At 35.4% G+C, this 17,344-nt stretch overlaps 1 protein-coding gene across 3 annotated transcripts; it reads right to left on the bottom strand.

Moving 5' to 3' along the window:
- Nucleotides 1-45: 45 nt before the first annotated feature.
- On the bottom strand, nucleotides 46-17,008 carry slc24a1 (solute carrier family 24 member 1). Of its 3 annotated transcripts, XM_060877953.1 has the most exons (10): nucleotides 16,928-17,008; nucleotides 15,361-16,564; nucleotides 11,285-11,347; nucleotides 10,829-10,937; nucleotides 6,057-6,140; nucleotides 5,416-5,513; nucleotides 4,217-4,480; nucleotides 2,919-3,008; nucleotides 2,607-2,773; nucleotides 46-1,779 (listed from the first exon to the last, which is right to left on the bottom strand). In XM_060877953.1, the coding sequence occupies exons 2-10, from the start codon at nucleotides 16,411-16,413 to the stop codon at nucleotides 1,530-1,532; spliced, it is 2,178 nt and encodes a 725-aa protein (XP_060733936.1). In that variant the 5' UTR covers nucleotides 16,414-16,564; nucleotides 16,928-17,008; the 3' UTR covers nucleotides 46-1,529. The 3 variants fall into 3 exon arrangements, with proteins under 3 accessions (XP_060733936.1, XP_060733938.1, XP_060733937.1); XM_060877955.1 differs by lacking the exon at nucleotides 6,057-6,140 and having other exon boundaries at nucleotides 10,835-10,937; XM_060877954.1 differs by lacking the exon at nucleotides 6,057-6,140.
- Between the last annotated feature and the right edge of the window lie 336 nt (nucleotides 17,009-17,344).

Below are 17,344 nucleotides of genomic sequence, written 5' to 3' on the forward strand. Positions count from 1 at the left end.
TTGTACGACAGAAAAAAAAATGATGTACCATTTTCCCTCATTATTTGGTTTGCTTCCATAGCATAATGATCTGTTTTTTTATTCAATTATTAGAACAATAATAAACAAATACTAATACACAAAACTACTTCGTTGCAGATAGCTATTTTAAAGTTGAAAAAGGAAGAAAAAGTGTTTTACAAGCACAAATAATGATGTTCCAGTGTTTTAATAACTCATTTTACAAAAATAACTATTGCAGTATGAGTGTAAATTACATAATTTACAGTAAACAATTCATTGAATTTCATTATTCTTTCTAAAGGACTACAGCCTTTGGAATAATGTTTTTGCATGATAACATTAATAAAACAAAAAAGAGATATGTGAAGTCAATGCAAAAAAAAAAATAAAAATTGCAGGGCTATGCTTTTAAAAGTAGTTTAAACAGGTGCTACTAAACTGAGACACTAAAAAAAGTGTCTGCACACATATACTACACAATAACATGGGACACATTACTTGCCAGAATGCTAGCATAATAGGAATAAGCATAATACAGCTAATACTACAATTTTGTTCTGCATACATAAACATACAATCCAAAAATCAAACCATATCTATATGAATGTGCACATCTGTGTTTGTATTAAATTAGGACGGAAATTTGGAGTGATAACAGTATATTTTAAAATAGATGGTAGGCTGGTGGACAGAACAAGGGAAATACATATGAGTGTGTTGTACATCACAGAACAGTTCATTTATGATGCACTGGAAATTGTGTGCACAAAAATTAACCAGCTTTAGCTACTAGCCGAAAGTCTTTAACTAGCTACCATAAAGATGCATAAGATGCCACCATGTGGTGTATTGCACAGTGGCTCATCATAGTCATCTTACTTCGTTTTCTGAGAGAAAATAATCTCATGACTCAACTGTGAATGTATAACTGTGAGTTATTTAGTGTTTCTGGAGAGCAGCATTACATAACATAAAATTCCTAATGCAGTGTTCCATAAGCAGCTGTGTCAAACAAAAAGATTTATATGTTGTCATCTTTTGTTCTATGAACCCCTGATAACCAAAATATAACCACAAGGTCACAAAGTGATGTATGGCATAATATTTGGAATAAGTAATTTTGTTAGATGACAGGAGTAATGCACTAACCAAGGCAAAAGAGATCAGATGGAGTGAGAGAAGGCTCTCCCCAGCTTTAAAAGACAGGAAACCTTTAGTTCCTACTATAGTCACTAGTTGCCAAGTGGATAACTCCATATAGTATACATATTGTCTGATATGTGTATGGGGTCTGAAGAAAAAGGGAAAAGGTCTGTATTACAACAGTACTGACTGCAAATACTGCATCATACCACACTTCATGATATTGTTGAAAGGGCTTAACACACATGGTCACATGCACAAGAAGCAATCCAAGTGGTTCTGTCTCCTCTGCAGGTTAGTAGGGGTGAAATCAAACAGAACAAATGACTGGTTCAAACTGAAATGTTTGCCATTTCATTAGACACTGGGAGTCACTGTGTTGCTTAAATTGACACTGGACAGACAATAATACGGTCCTCCAGCATAACACTGAGCACAAGGAACACAAAGTATAGCAGGAACATGGTGAAGCCCAGCATTTTATTCATCCTCCACTTACAAACTGCGATGGAGATGATGACAAAGAGCAGCATGAGGAAGAGCAGCACAATGGCGCAGAAAAGTCCATTGCTGCTGACAGCCACAGGCACCATCCCATGGAAGAAAGAGAATAATAACCAGGGCACTGGCAACCTGCAGACACAGGGGAATTGAACTTAAATATGCATAATAACTCAACATTATTTTCTGATGTTATAATATTCTGGATTTCTTTGAGTATTTCAAGGCTATTTGATTCTGCTTATGATGCTTCTTTGAAATTTGTCTATTTTGGAATCTGATAGAAAATCTTCATTCTTAAAATGGGTTGAGCAACATTCTACATCGCACAAGATAATCTGATGGTTCTGAGAGGCAAGTAACACACATTCTATTGGTATAATGAAGTGAACTGCCTGGGTAATTTCCCAAGATGGCTGCCAAGTGGTCAGACTTCACTATAAGGATTTTAACAAGGATTTGTACAAAGGAATTTGACTAACTGACTACTATCTCTTGTTGAAAAAAGAAAGACGTCTGTATGAAGCATGGCATTATCAGGATTTATCCACAATCCAATAACATTTCACAACTATTGGCTGCTATGTCGAATACCATTGCTGGCATAGAAATGGAAGGAAAATAATAATAAAGACTCCCCAGCCAATTTACCTGCGATTGTGACTTTGGGTCTTAGAACAATACACAACAAGAGAATTGAGAAATAGCTGTCCAGGAAACACATCTGAATACAAGAGCTCCTTGTTTATTGTTTCATGTTTGTGACTTGAAACTTATAGCAGTGACATTAATTTGCACAAGGGTGCAGCAAAGAAATGGTACAAAATATGCACCTGCAAGTAGTTTGCAATAGCGTTGTCTCAAGATAATATACAATTTTAGGAGCACCTGATTTATAGAACACTATTTTGCTATTATATTACCTAAACCATACATGAGTAAAGACCTTGATGACTTACCCCACAGTGATATCAAATATGTTGCTGCCTACTGAGCTGGAAACAGCCATGTCTCCCAGGCCCTTGCGAGCTACAATCACACTGGTGATTAGGTCAGGGATGGATGTACCAGCTGCCAGAATGGTGAGACCCATTATCTCCTCTGAAATGCCAATGGTTTCACCCACCTTGGAGGAAAAAAGACAAGTAAAACTTCAGTATGAAGGATTCTTCATTATGTATAGTTCAAAATGTTACATTCCATGTCTGTTTTACTGACATTCCACTATAAATGGAGTCTAACCCAGGAGGCACAAGTGTTCATAAACTGACCTGATGCGCCCACCACACCATGAGATAGGAGAAAATAGCAATCCACACTATAGAACCAAGGAAGGTGATGACAAAGTACTTCTTGGATGCCTGTAAAGGACAATGATCAATGAGACAGACAGCTTCTTAATCTTTCTCAGTCCACCCCGAAAGTATTACTTATTTTCAAGTATTCCCAAATCCAAATATTTAACCCTTCTGCAAACCTCGTCTGCATTCCTATGCAAATTAGGAGCGCAGAGTCAACTTGACCTTGTCTGATTTGACTGCTTATGAAAAACAAAGTATTTTTTTTTCACCTTTTTAGTCTAACTTGTTTCCAACATATTAACATATATTAACATATAAACCTCATTAATATGCAAAAATACCTCATTTTCTAGTAAAAAAAAACATTTTTTAAAAAAACATTTTTTGAATTATTTTCACTATAGAGGCACAAAAGTTGATGCACAATTACTGGCTGGTATATTTCAAAGCCAGGAGATTGTTTTGAAACCATTTTGACCATTTTTAATGTCAGCAAATAATAAAACCTGTTTTTTCCAGGTCAAATTGACTTGAATGCTTATAAATCAAAAATTATACAATTATCAACATTCTGTGTGATCAGCCTTACATTTGGTACATTTGTGTGTATGTGTGCTTGTGCGTGTAGCATCATTTCAGTAGATCATATTTTGCCCTCTGCTAGACAAAGGCATATCAAAAGTGTGAAATATTTACAAATATGTAGCTTTTTTTTTTTCTGGAGGCCTAATGAAATGCAATACCCAATTTATGTGTGTGTGTGCATGTGTGTTTGTGTGTGTGGTGTGTGAGTGTGTGTTTTGGGTGCGTGTTAGTGGACATTTTATGTGTGCATTTTTGTGTCTGTATGTATGTTCATTGCGCTGAAAAGGGCAAAAGTGTGACCTATTGCCCCACTAAATGTGGCTGAGTCAAATTGACCTGGGATGACTTGAGGAGGAAAGTATTTATTTTATGAACACCTAGTTCAACAAAAATAGACAAAATTAATTTTACTTTCAAAGTTCATAATTTGGAACAATCCTGGTAAATTTCAGGCAAATATGTGGAAGAAAACCCAAGTTATGACACATTAAACTTTCCAGATGAGTCAAATAGACCCCAGGTCTGCAGAAGGGTTAATAAGATATTTAATAATATTTAATGTTAGCTGGTGCATTTGTTTAAAATAGAGGTTTGATCTAGGGACTACTAACAAAGCTATAAGCTGAATTGATGTAATTGCATTTCAATGAAGTGATTCAGTTTAAAGTATTGTTTTGCTTTACTGGGTTTCTGACATCAGGTACGGTGAGCCACAAAGGAAAGACAATGGGCAGAAGAAACAGGTATGTGGCTTGTTTCCGTCTGGTGTCTGGCCACTCTAAGGACAGAGGCTCTTCATTTTCCTCTCCATCTTCATCATCTTCTTCCTGATCATCATCTTCATCATCACTGTCTTCATCACTGTCTTCTTCACTGTCATCATCACTGTCATCAGAGCCTTCTGATCCCTCCGAGCCCCCTGCTTCTCCTGCTGCCTCCTTCTCCTCCTGCACAAAAAGAATGAAACAGAGACAGAGCTGGAAGTTTAAATGGGTTAATGTACACTATGGTAATTAACTTTAATTTGAATGCATATACACCTGCTTACTTACAGTGTTATCATATCAGCATATAATGTAGCAGCAGCATAATGCATAAAATCATACAGATATAGTTCAAGGGGTTTAGTTCCTTTATTACTTTGGTATTTTCATTAATTTTGGCATGGCTGTTTTTAATAATCACTCTGTACATCCTCAGTAAGCGAAAAAAGCATCTTAGCATGTACAAAACATAAAACTTTAAGATGGATGAGCTACAACAGCAGAAAACCACATTGGCTTCCATTCATATCATCTATGATCAGGAATCTGCGGCTAGCATGAGCACAAGCTCACAGAAACTGGACAGTTGAAAATTAAAAAAGTTTTGGTCTTTTTCCAGTCTATAACAGTCAACTCTCAGGTTTTGCTCAGTCTGTGCCCATAGTAGCATCAGGCACCTGTTCTCAGCAGAGAGGAATTCTGCTGCTGTATCTCATCCTCCAAGTTTTTATGTGCTCTGATATGCTATTCCATTCGCCTTGAACAAGACTTTTTGTCACCTTGAACAATTCTGGTCATTCTCCTCTCATCTCTCTTATCAGCAAGGTGTTTCAGTTGGCAGATCCTATGCTCACAGGGCGTTTTTCGTTTTTTTGCACTATTTTGTGTCAACAACAGAGACTGTTGTGTGTGAAAGTTCAGGGAGATCAGCAGTTTCTAACATACTCAAACCAGCCCATCTGGCACCAACAACCATTCCACTGTTAAAGTTACTGAGATCACATTTCCCTTTTCTGGTGTTAAATGCATAAATGAGATGGTGTACCGGTTTTCTATTAATGTGGAGGTTAAGTGTATATTATTTAATGTCTGTGCTGCATTACAGTTCATTTGCCCACCTTCTGCCCCTCTGGCTTTTCCTTGGTATCTGCCTTGTTAGATGGTGCTGGTCCTGGCTCTTTAGATTCCTTAGTTTCCTCCGTGTTACAGTCTTCACCTGTGAAGTTTTACCATCATATGAAAACCAAATTCAAGAAAACAAATAAACTAAACAGCCTGTGATTAATATACTTATATTGTCATCAGCAACTATTTTTACTGATGAGAACACTGATTGACTCTCAGAGCTAGCTGTGTTTTTTAAAGGAAGCAATAAATGTTTCTAATGGAATAACATCAATGTGTTATTTGGCAGATTTTATCATTTGCAGTGATCCTGAGTCTCATACTTAATTCATGAAAATGAGCTCAATCTTTGTGATTGCCAGTGTGTTGAGATCTTGCGTTCTGAACAAATGGACATGGATTTTTGGAGCAAAGCTACTGGCAGAGTCCTTTCTGGCCACTTCTCTCCCTGGTCCCAGCTGGATGTGCTGCTGTTTTTGCGAATGCCACATTAATCAGCAATGTAATTATGCAGCCGAGCTTGCTTGCTAAATTGGCCAATGAAAGTCACATCTGTAGACAAACCTCTGAGCAACCATTATAACACACGCTGTACTAGGACAGTATGATGACATGGTGGAATACCGGAGCTCACCTTTGCCCGATTTTTCCTTCTCTTTGCCCTCTACTTTCCCCCTGGCCATGCTGTTCAAAATCTGAGCCTTTTCTTTAAACTTCACTGCAAACCAAAAGAAGTGAAATATATACAGTCAGGTCTAGACTTGATAAAGGTAAGTAAAGAAGCTGAATGAAGCAGCACAGATAATGTTATGTTTAACCCTATGTTCTATTCTTTTTAGTTATGATCTACAGAATGTCATAGACCCAGGATATATCTTTAGGATTTTTAGCAATACAGTTGTCATTTCTTTATCGCAGTAAATGTCTACATGAACAATAATGTGTTAATGGAGCTGAAAGAAAAATAAACGGAACACCGAATAGATTCACAAATGTTTTTTTTTCTTCCAGATATACAAATACCCAACAATCACACAAACAAGGTGGCACAAATCACAGTGCTTTGTTTCACCTTTTCATTAGTATGACACATATGTGTTTTTTAGTATTATAACTTATAATGATGCAATACTGCACAAGCAAGAGTGCTGATTTAGCAAATATTAGCAAGGCTGTGATTCAGCCATAGGTAATAGGCTCCTTCAACACAAATAGTTCCCAAAGAAACTGTAGCTTTTTAAAGCATGTGTGTTGCAATGTAACAGTAACAGTAACAGTTTCAATGTAATGAACCAGTGATAGAATTGGCAATTTCTGTACTAAACACACACAAGCAAAGTGATAAAAATAGTGATAACGGAAAGTAACTATATAATGGGTCATTCTGGACCAAACAGAACATAAAGGGTAAAACATGGGGAAATCATGCTTTTATTATAATAAAAATAATAATACAAATGACAATTATGGTGGAAATAAAATGGCAGGTTTTTGTGATGGAAAAAAGAAAACTTTATAAACCATGTCAGATTTTTTTTTCTAATTTAATGCAATATAGCAACCAACAAAACTCAAATGAAAAACATATGGTTTAGGTGAGATTAGATGCTTTAGTGCTTCCATTAGGAGTTTCTACCAAGCCACCATACCCCAAAGCCCAGACATGTGAACAATACAGGAAATTGCTGGCACATGCAGAGCGTAATCAGTACCTGACAGATATTCCTACAGCTCCAGTAATGTTGCTGTAGGCCTCTTGGCAGCTTCCCTGATAAGTTTGCATCTTGTCCTTTGGTTAATTTTGTACGGATTTCCTGTTCATGCTATTTTGAAGCTCTTCGTACCCCTCTCCTGATTGATACCTTATGACAATGAAATCCCATACATGTTTTTAAGCTGTTTTTAGGGACCAAGTCCTCAGTACTCGGAAAATACAAAGAACATTCTGTAGGAGTTGATTATTTAATGCTCCATTATAAAAGGGCGTGCATACATTTGCAACTAGGTATTTGTACATATATTTTTTTTTTATTTCCATAGAATCTATATTTCACAAGTCTATTGGTTGCTATATCACATTAAAGGTGGGAAATCTTTGCATATACTTTTTTATGTTCACTGTATCTGTTTAAAACAAGTGTATGTGTCAAAATTACTGGTGCATTAAAATGGCAATGCAATTCTGGTACAGTTTCTCTTAATGGACTAATTATTGGTTGAATCCATTTCCACGTTCTGTAATATTTAAATAAGGAATAAAACACGGCATGCTATTACATGAAAATAATCAATGCTGATGTTGTGTGACAGCCAGACACCATGAAATAACAGCATGTTCTCATGTCATTTACTGGCAAACAGTATTTTTTATTTATTAATTACTGAAATACTTAAGAAAGTTTTTAATCAAGTTCTTCACCAGTCCCTCTTTATTGCTCTCTCACTAAGAGTTCAGGTTTTCCTGAAGAGTGTTACAAAGGTCTGATAATGACTCTCCATAAATATTAAACATCTCCTTACAGAAAACATCCGAAAGTGTCCGTCACTGCTGTCACTTTCTGACCTATCAGAGTTAAGAATTCAACAGTGATGTTTTATAAAAAACCTTTTTTATAGAAACCTTTTTTATTATGTCATAATTTATCTGTGATTAAATTATATATTAAATCAATGTTAATCTTTATACATAAATCAACAGATTATCAACAGATTACCAAGAAAGAAGTTCCCCAGTCCAAGGTATCCTAGCCAGTTGTCTAATTTAACCACTAATTGTCTGCTTAGGGGAAAAATTGGGATTTGACGAATGTATCTGCTATGAGGTTTCATAGCTATCAAAGTGACCTACATAAAAAAGACATTAAATAAGACCCACACTCCTATTATCATGCATTTATTTAGGACTGTAGTACTTATAATTAATTTCATTAAATTTATTTAGTTTATTAAATTCAATTATATTAGTGACTCTGCAATATTGAGTTTGTCCTAATAATAATAATAATAATAATAATAATAATAATAATGTTTTATATTTTTGAAATGAATGTATCTTATTAAAGAATAGTATCTGTGAACTGTAGAGAAGTTCAGAATAAAGTTATGGGCAACAGCAATATGAAAAGGTTCCACTTAGAAAACTGACTCTAATGTGGTCCATAGTTTAAATCGATAGATTTTCAGGATATCCAAAACAGTGAGAATTTTCTAAACATTGTGGTTGAAATAATATAGTGGACTGCACCAGTCATTTTGACCTGTATACACAGTGTCACTATAATAAAAGCATGCCTCATTCCCAAATGATAACCCTTGTATCAAATTATCTTTGTTGCTCATTTTAAAACAGCTTTTTTTTTTCATTTTCAATATATCTGGACCTGACTGTAGATGGCAGATATTTGAAAATACTTATTTAAGCTGTGGAATTACAACTTTCTGCCTCCATTACTGTGAATTCACAGCTCACACACTAAAAGCAAAATAACAAGTGCAATTGAAAACATCATCATTTCGTTGTAACACCATATAGCCACATAGCCATCACAGCACAAACATCCACAATAACATGGACATAGCAGCACACCCTTTCGGACATCTTACCTTTACTTGACAAAGAGCTGCTGGGCATTGTACCCCCATTTACCACTGAGTCTAATAAGCAGAGATTCATATGAATGCTTTTGAAGAGAGACACAATAGCAGCTTCAAGTGACTTTGCATCCCCAAACAATACATTTCATCATTTTGAGTCAATGAAAAAATTAAGTCAAGCAAAACTTGCTTAAATAAAAGCCCAGCCCCCTTCTCTGAATAAAATGTAGAGTTCTAAATGAATTATTCAGCAGTTCAATCACTACGACAGTGGTTTTGTTGCTTAGTGCAGAACTGTACTCTACACTGACTACCCTTTGTGCCCTTCCCCAGGCTGGCCATGAGAGAAACATGCTTCAGTACAAACCCCATACTGTATGCAATTAACAAAGATAACACTTACATAAAGTGGGTCATGTGAAGTGCTATGTAGCAGGTGTGCTGTATCTGTTGTGTATGGATACGGGAGAACCCTGATAAGATAAAGGGATTGCGCTGCTGGAGCCTGGCTCACAGCCAGCTTTTATTAGCTCTATCAAAAGCAGCTTAATAATGCTGGAGCAGTCCAGAGTTGGCAGATTGAGAAAGGTCTGTGAGGCTGCAGCTGCAACACCACTCCATGAGGTTGAGGATAAGGTCATTAGATATAAGAGACCTTTAATGCCTCCTCTTCCTTTACCACTGACCTGTAGACAGGCATCCATGGAGATCAGCTCGAATGCACAATGGATCATGTATGAACATGATCTAAGCCAGGAAGGCTCAGTCTCTGGTGTATTTTGGTTTTTATGTACATTGCTTGCTGCACATTTGCCACAATATGAGGACAAAAGATGGTTATACTGTATAACTAATTACTTTTAAACTCCATATGCTTCTCAAAATGATAATTTTCCAACTGCATGGTGTCTTTACAGGAAATTCATGAAACTACTGTACTGCTGTCTTGAAGAGCCATCAATATATTTAACATATTTAAACTTATAACTGATATTTAAGTTAGTAGATTACAATTATTTTATAGCTATTTTACAGTTAATGATCAGTATCTGAAATGACCCATCTCATTTTGAGTAGTATGACAAGATAAAATGCCATGAATATTCTTATGAGTCATTTCCATTCCTGCATCCCTAACCGAATCACTCATCACTCCATAGACTGAGAGAGGCATTTATCTGCTTAGTCTCAATCGGGACTTAGTGCTGCCTTCAGTTAAAACTTTGCTAATCCATTTTACTCAGTGAAGGGCAAATAGACTCCCTTGTATCACACCTTGGCATATTTCGCTATTTATCGACAAGAATAGCTACATTAATCAAAGATCACATCGAATATTTTATCATGAATTAAAAAGCTAGATACACAGGATGCAAACCAAAACCTGAGCATTAAAAAATATATTAGACTTACTTCACAACAGAGACAAGATAATATGATGAAATTTCTTGCTTGTTAACTTCTTTACTGTGTAATAATTGGATGACATCTGAATGAGATCACAGGTGGTGTCATTTTAATGTTTTGGTTTCACTAATGAAAAAATATAATGTATGAAATAAAATGCATGTTTTATTTTTATTAGTTGTAAAGGTTTTTTTTATTTGTCTTGAAACTTAGATGTTAGAATGTTCCAACATCTTTCATTCCTATCAGATTAGATATGCTCTCACTCTTAGAAAGCGCATATGAGCATGCATTATGGTTTGCAGCTTTACTGGAGACACTGTTTTTTAAACAGTCACATGACTTCTACAATTTATGCTAAGTGGCTTCGTTTTATAAACCGATGCATCACTGAAGTGCTCTTACCCTCACCCAAAGGATCCAGTGTGTGAATCATGAGCTGGAAAATTGTGTTCCTCATGGTGCTGTTATGCAAAGATGCTGAACTTCCCCCTCGTTGTAGTGTTGGCTTTAGCTGAATATAGGGATATAGACACACAGTTCATCTCACACACAGACAGATAAAATATGAAAATAGGTACCACTTAATCTAATTATGTCAAAAGTAACTAAATAAATATGTAGTAACTAAATACATATGCTTTACAAAAGTTAACTTTAACGGCACGGTTAGGAAACAGTGATAGTTTTACTCAGATTAAAAATCCCATGTTCATACGATAGGACATGTGAAACTCATTACACATCTAACATAGCTGACTCTAATTTGTGTGCCTCTTGCACATTTTTTTGAATTTTTTTCTTTTTAATAGTATGGCAAATATTTTTGCTTTTCTTCATTTTAATTCATTATTTTATTACCTTTAAACGATTCTTGTCCTCTGGTTCAGGAGTGGAATTATCATCAACTGTTGTCCCATTTTCCTGTGAGAAACAACGATTTGAAACATTACAGAAGACCAAAGTCACAGAAACTTAGAATTATTATTAATAATTATTATTTCTTAATAATTATTATTATTATTAATTCCACTTCTTATAAAAAATCGATACATGTTTGTAATTAGACCTAATGATGAATAATTAAGTTCACATGTCCTCAGAGGTTGAAATGGGATCGTAAATGTTTTATGAATCATTTATTACTATACTATTCTAAACTTAAATCAATAAGTGTTAATTTGAGTACACAAACACACACACAAACACACACATAACAAACACACACACACACACACAAAATAATAAAACACAGTTGATTGACCTGTTAGTGAATTTTAAACCCTCATTTATGATCAATTACACTAAGCATGTTTTTTTTTTGTTAGAACCAACCCCGCATCTTGGCCACTGTGCCACTCTGACCTTTATATTTATTTATACATTCCTTATTAGCTTTCTTATATTTAAAAGAACACAGTCAGTTTCAGAGTTATAGAGAAATAATGAAATGCAAAAATGATTAATTAATGACTAATATAACAACTAATATATAATAGTATATTATTGCATTATGGATATAGCACTAGAACACATCCTGATTGGGGTTTTAAAGCTAGGCATAAAATGAGAAAAAAAACTCTATAACCTGATGCTCCTGAGCTGGTGTGAGTCACTGTCACAATCCTGTAATGGTAATTTACAATCAGCACTGTGTCAGAGGCGATGGGTCAGAATTGGCTGAAAATTTTATCACTTATGCCAGAAACAGCTGGCAGCCAATCAGTGAAGAGAAAGCGTGACAAATGAAAGAGTCTGATATTATACTGTAAAGGAATAGGAGTTCAGTAATGATGGATTTTTTTAACAGGAAGAAAATTGGTGTATGATAGCTGGTAGTCAGCCAAAGAAAAAAATGACTAAAAAATACATTAGATGCTTAGATACATTATTTATTAAAAGGAGAAGGCAAAAAAAACATGTCTTTTTGCATGTGTGACACCAACACTACCTGGCTATTGCCTAAGGTAAAATCTGGTGATAAAACAAATCATATGGGAGGTGAGAAGACATGACAATTTTGTTTCTGCTGCATATTAACTGGCTACATTTAACTTTATTAGCCTTAGAGATGTGTGTAGAATTCCCAGATAGACATGATGCAACACAGTATTGTGCTGTAACATTACACTGGTGCTCTCTCCCATTATGCTCAGTAAATATAATACATATACATCTAACCTTATATATATATATATATATATATATATATATATATATATATATATATATATATATATATATATATATATATATAATATATATATATAAGAAAATTCTGCTTATGAAATATATAATCTGTGTGATGATTAGGGAGCATACTGTTGTGTAATAAGTGCAGTTTACTTATTAACTTTCCTATCTGTTCTGTACACAAATTTCCCTGGTCAGAAAATGTTGATTCATTTTCTATTAAAACAGCTCTAAGATTAGAGCTGACAAAAATTCACAATCACAGGTTTATAAAAATGCAATTGTTCTAGTAACTGCTAATTTAGAAAGATGCATAATGGTTGGTACTCTGCATAATTTAAGCCTATGAATAAATGGATTTTATTTGCTGTTATTTAAACAAAGACAAATGCATAATCATTGATCTGGTTCAGCATTTTGTAAAGAGACGTTTTATTTAATATTAATGGAAAGAGTCCTCACTTCGTAACATTCGGTTATTTTATGCCACAGGAAAGTTCACTTTACAGCGGAGCTGGTGGTTTGCAATATTTCAATAATATGGTAATTGCAACTATAATGAGACTTGCTGCTTTGGGAACTTAACACATGAGTGGATGGTAAGATGTAAACTTTGGATGTCCTAGCAGGTAGTGAAGTGTTGTATTCCTCTTATACCACATTGATTTGGAATCGATTACATTTTTACTTTATTAATACGCTTTGTCTTCTGTCCTGAACACTCTCTTGTGGTGGAAAGTGTTGATTGTTGCAATGCACAGACAGCAGTGACTCTTTCCAAAAATGTTAAATAAACATCATACTAAAAGCTTCACCATGTCACCGTATAATGATAATAAAATTCATATAGTTAAATAACCACAGTTCTAATCCTATTGTTATTAGCCATAGATATAGTGTAATCCAAGCTCCGGTAGATGAAATGTACCTATAAAAACGGTAATGTATTAGAACAAGCACATTAATATAAACCTATAGCTAACAACAATGCCAAAGGTTTGTTATAGAAAATTAATCAACACATTATGATCAATCAGAAGGTTTTAAAGTTATCATGATAAAACCGTTAACAGAAAATAGCTCAAATGGTCAAAAGTCACTCATTATTAAATATACACATCAAACATACATTGTCGACATATTGCTGAGTATAAGTGGAAATAATTAAGTGAAATATAATAATAATAATAATAATAATAATAATAATAATAATAATAATAATAATAATAATAATAATAATAATAATCACTATACTATATAATAATGTGAAATATTTTCCTATTACAGCAAACATTGCAGTGTTTATTCCTTAATTAATCATAAGTGTTAAATGTGTGCAACTGTGTTGAGTTCTACTCAGGTGCAAGAGCTTGACAACACTATAAGCCTTCTTACACACTTTTAACACTATATAAGCTCCAATCACACTTACCTAACTTAAACATGCTATATGTTACATTGTTTGGCTAGAGCACAGCCTGATAGGATTAGTGTTAACAGTGAGAATGGCTTTATTTTAGCTAGCAGAGGAAAATAGTATTAGGGCTTAAAAGGCTGCGTGTGTCAACACCCTGAAGGTACAATTGATTTTAATTTATCAAGTCTAATTAACTAATTAAGTACTAAGAAATTGTCTTTTATGGTAATGCAAATCTACTGTACAAATATCATGAAATATGCCACAACTCTATGATTTCAACAGGCTCAAGGATATTTAAAGGCAAGAGTGGATAAAAAACTCTTACACACAAAGAAAAATATTGATGTTCATCATTACATTAGTTTTTAATATGCATTATTATGTCTCATTTTGATATATGATTTGAGGTGAACCATTTGTGTACTACTTCTAATATGTGTGTGTGTGTGTGTGTGTGTGTGTGTGTGTGTGTGTGTGTGTGTGTGTGTGTGTGTGTGTGTGTGTGTAAAAACCTTTAGATTAGTGTGAATGTTGATCTCTTTTAAGCACCCACTAACCACAGTGTCTAAGCACAGGAAGTGCGGCTGAAGTGAGGAGCTTGTAAAGATTTCATTTCATTTTTGTCTTGCAATTTATGTCTTTTGTCTTTCGGGCATTTCCCCCTTTCTTACAACCTATTAATGTATGTCAGTTAGGGTTTAAAGACCAATTTCATTGTATGTTGTAACAGAATGTTTCCTGTACATATATATATATATAAAACTCCTGAATCTTGAACATTGTAACGGACATTTTATTAATATTCTTTGTATTCTGTCAATCTGTGTGAGCTACGTCACAAATGGCAGGATGGCTCATTAGTAAGGTCTCGCTTGCACAAATAGAAGAGATCCTTTTCATTTTGTCTCATCAAAGGCTGTGAAATCTGTGTGTCTGTTTAATGAATAAACATAGGACAATCAAATAAAAAAATATCTGTACTGTTGTCTGTGCAGGACAATGTTATAATACCTTCATATAATTCCTATTAGATAGAACTGAACAAATCACTTTTTTTGCATATTTTTGGACTGCATTTAGAACTTCTTGCGCTGTGTTAATCAAGGTATTTAAGAAGAGTTCAAGTGTGTAATATAAAACAAAGCCAATCCTGTTTTTTGGCTCACTGATTATAACTAGATTAGATTGCTTGAGGACACCGACTTAGCTGGCCTCTCTAATGTGAGTCTAAACTGTGAAGAGACTGTCTTAATGTACCCACACCCCCACCCCACACAAAAATAAATAAATAAATAAATAAATAAATAAATAAATGAGGACACACCTTCTCAGGCTCTTCCACTGGGATGACTTTGACGATGTTCTTGTGTCTGCGGAGCTGAGCCTTGAATGCTCGCTCAATCTGGACATTATATTTCATGAAGTAGACGTAAATTGCATAACCACACACAAGCATTATGCTCTCCCACCACATAATGGTATTGTCCAAGAAGAAGATGATGAGCATGATCAGATCTAAGATGTAGAAGGAAACATCTCTGAAGAGCGGCCACCAGGTGAGGTAGAGCATCTCCCGGGAGAACAAAGCACACATTCCTATTACAAAAAGGATGTTAAATACAGCTGAGCCTACGATAGTTCCAATTCCCACGTTGCTGTGTGAAATAAAAACACCAATCAAGGAGGTAAAGAGTTCTGGAGCAGAGCCTCCAGCTGCCATGAAAGTTGCTCCAGCAACGTCATCTGAGATTTCCAACTTTTTAGTTATGACTCCAAGTGTAGGGACAAAGAACTCATCACACACAATGGCCAAAGAAACAAACATGTATATCATCCCAAAGATGTGCAGAATCACCCAGCCTCTCCGACGTTCTTCAATGGTGAAGATGTCCTGAGGGTATTCACCCTTGATGTGAGGAGGCTCTGCAGGGACAGAGATGGTGATTGTGGGTGTAGGGTGGGTAGGTTCAGGTGCTGGTGTAGGAACTGGATTGGGCTTTGGGAGGTCTGGATCCACATAGATGCAACGAACAATTGTCCTGTTTGTGGTGGTAATGGGGCGTAAAACTGTTGTTTTAGCTCTCTCTGTTCTCAGAGGGGTTGTGGATGGAGTTGTGTCTGGTTTAGGTGCAGTATGTGTTGATGTACCTTCTTCCACAGCACCAGTGGTCAGCTTTGCTGTTACTCCTGGTTTCACTACCAGTCCTTCAGTAGCATCTTCAGGGCCACCTTTTGGGTTTTCTCCAATCTGAGGTTCTGGCCAGGGTCCTGGTAATCTGGTCCTAACAGTTAGTTGGTATATACAACAAAGCAAAACCCCAGATAGGAGAAAGATAATCCGGGTCAGCTGAAGTCTCTTTCTCCGTGTGAGATACATTTTGCACTGCCTTTCCTATGGGAGCTGCTCTTGTCCCAGATAGAATATTCCAGTATGTCCCACCAGGTTATGATGGGGTGTGAAGGGCCCTGTCACAGAGTGAAACATCTCATTCTCTCAGGATTGGAGGGTTCATCTCCCAGCTCTCTCGCTGCAAACAATTAGGATAAACTTTAAGCAACAGGTATCTGTGTATAGTATTGCTGGAATGTCTGTTAGTATTATTCTGATATCTGTTAGTAACTATGCATATAGACACATTGCGTTAGTATGTAAAAATAAATAAATAACTAAAAATAAAATAGAAAAGAAATTAACTTTATTTATAGAGCAAATATCTCTATCACAATAGAGAATAGATATTCTAGATACTAGTAGCAAGTACAGGTGTATATTTCTATTCTTTTGCAGTCTTTTCCTCAAAGCCTAGGGAGACCAGATTATGACACATTTCGTCGGTTATTAATCAGTGACTAATTATTTATTCGTTGATCTGTGAGAGAGATGTACTTACGGAGCGGTGCGGCGGTGGTGGCCGTGGTGCGGTGCTGATGAACAGCTGGGCTGAACGCAGAGCTCCGGCGCTCACACACACACACACACACACACACACTGCGCACAGCAGCTCAGGTCAACTGGGACGCACAGCAGGACAGCTCTCCACCGTGGATCAGCATAATACCTAATACCTGAAGTCTATTTAAGAAGATTAGCTGTACTGTCACCCTACACTTTCATTAACCAATGTCTTGAACCATTTTCATCATCTCTTGTATTTGATTGTTAATATTAAAATAAACAAGTGGTAAAGAAAAAGAAATGTTAAGAATAAAAACAACTAACTGAAATGAAAATATGTAATAATGTATAGAAAGCTTACATTAAACTTGCGACAGATTTAATACTATACCATTAACGCTATAATCACTAT

Source organism: Tachysurus vachellii, chromosome 9, assembly GCF_030014155.1.
Source record: "Tachysurus vachellii isolate PV-2020 chromosome 9, HZAU_Pvac_v1, whole genome shotgun sequence".
NCBI lineage: Eukaryota > Metazoa > Chordata > Actinopteri > Siluriformes > Bagridae > Tachysurus > Tachysurus vachellii.

Excerpts from the sequence above, each read along its gene's own strand:
- slc24a1 (XM_060877953.1), bottom strand. The coding sequence starts at position 16,413 with ATGTATCTCACACGGAGAAAGAGACTTCAGCTGACCCGGATTATCTTT. Across the intron at positions 10,938-11,284 it reads AGGACAAGAATCGTTTAAAG|CTAAAGCCAACACTACAACG; the intron begins GTAATAAAATAA and ends CCCTATATTCAG. Across the intron at positions 6,141-10,828 it reads ACTGGATCCTTTGGGTGAGG|TGAAGTTTAAAGAAAAGGCT; the intron begins GTAAGAGCACTT and ends TTTGGTTTGCAG.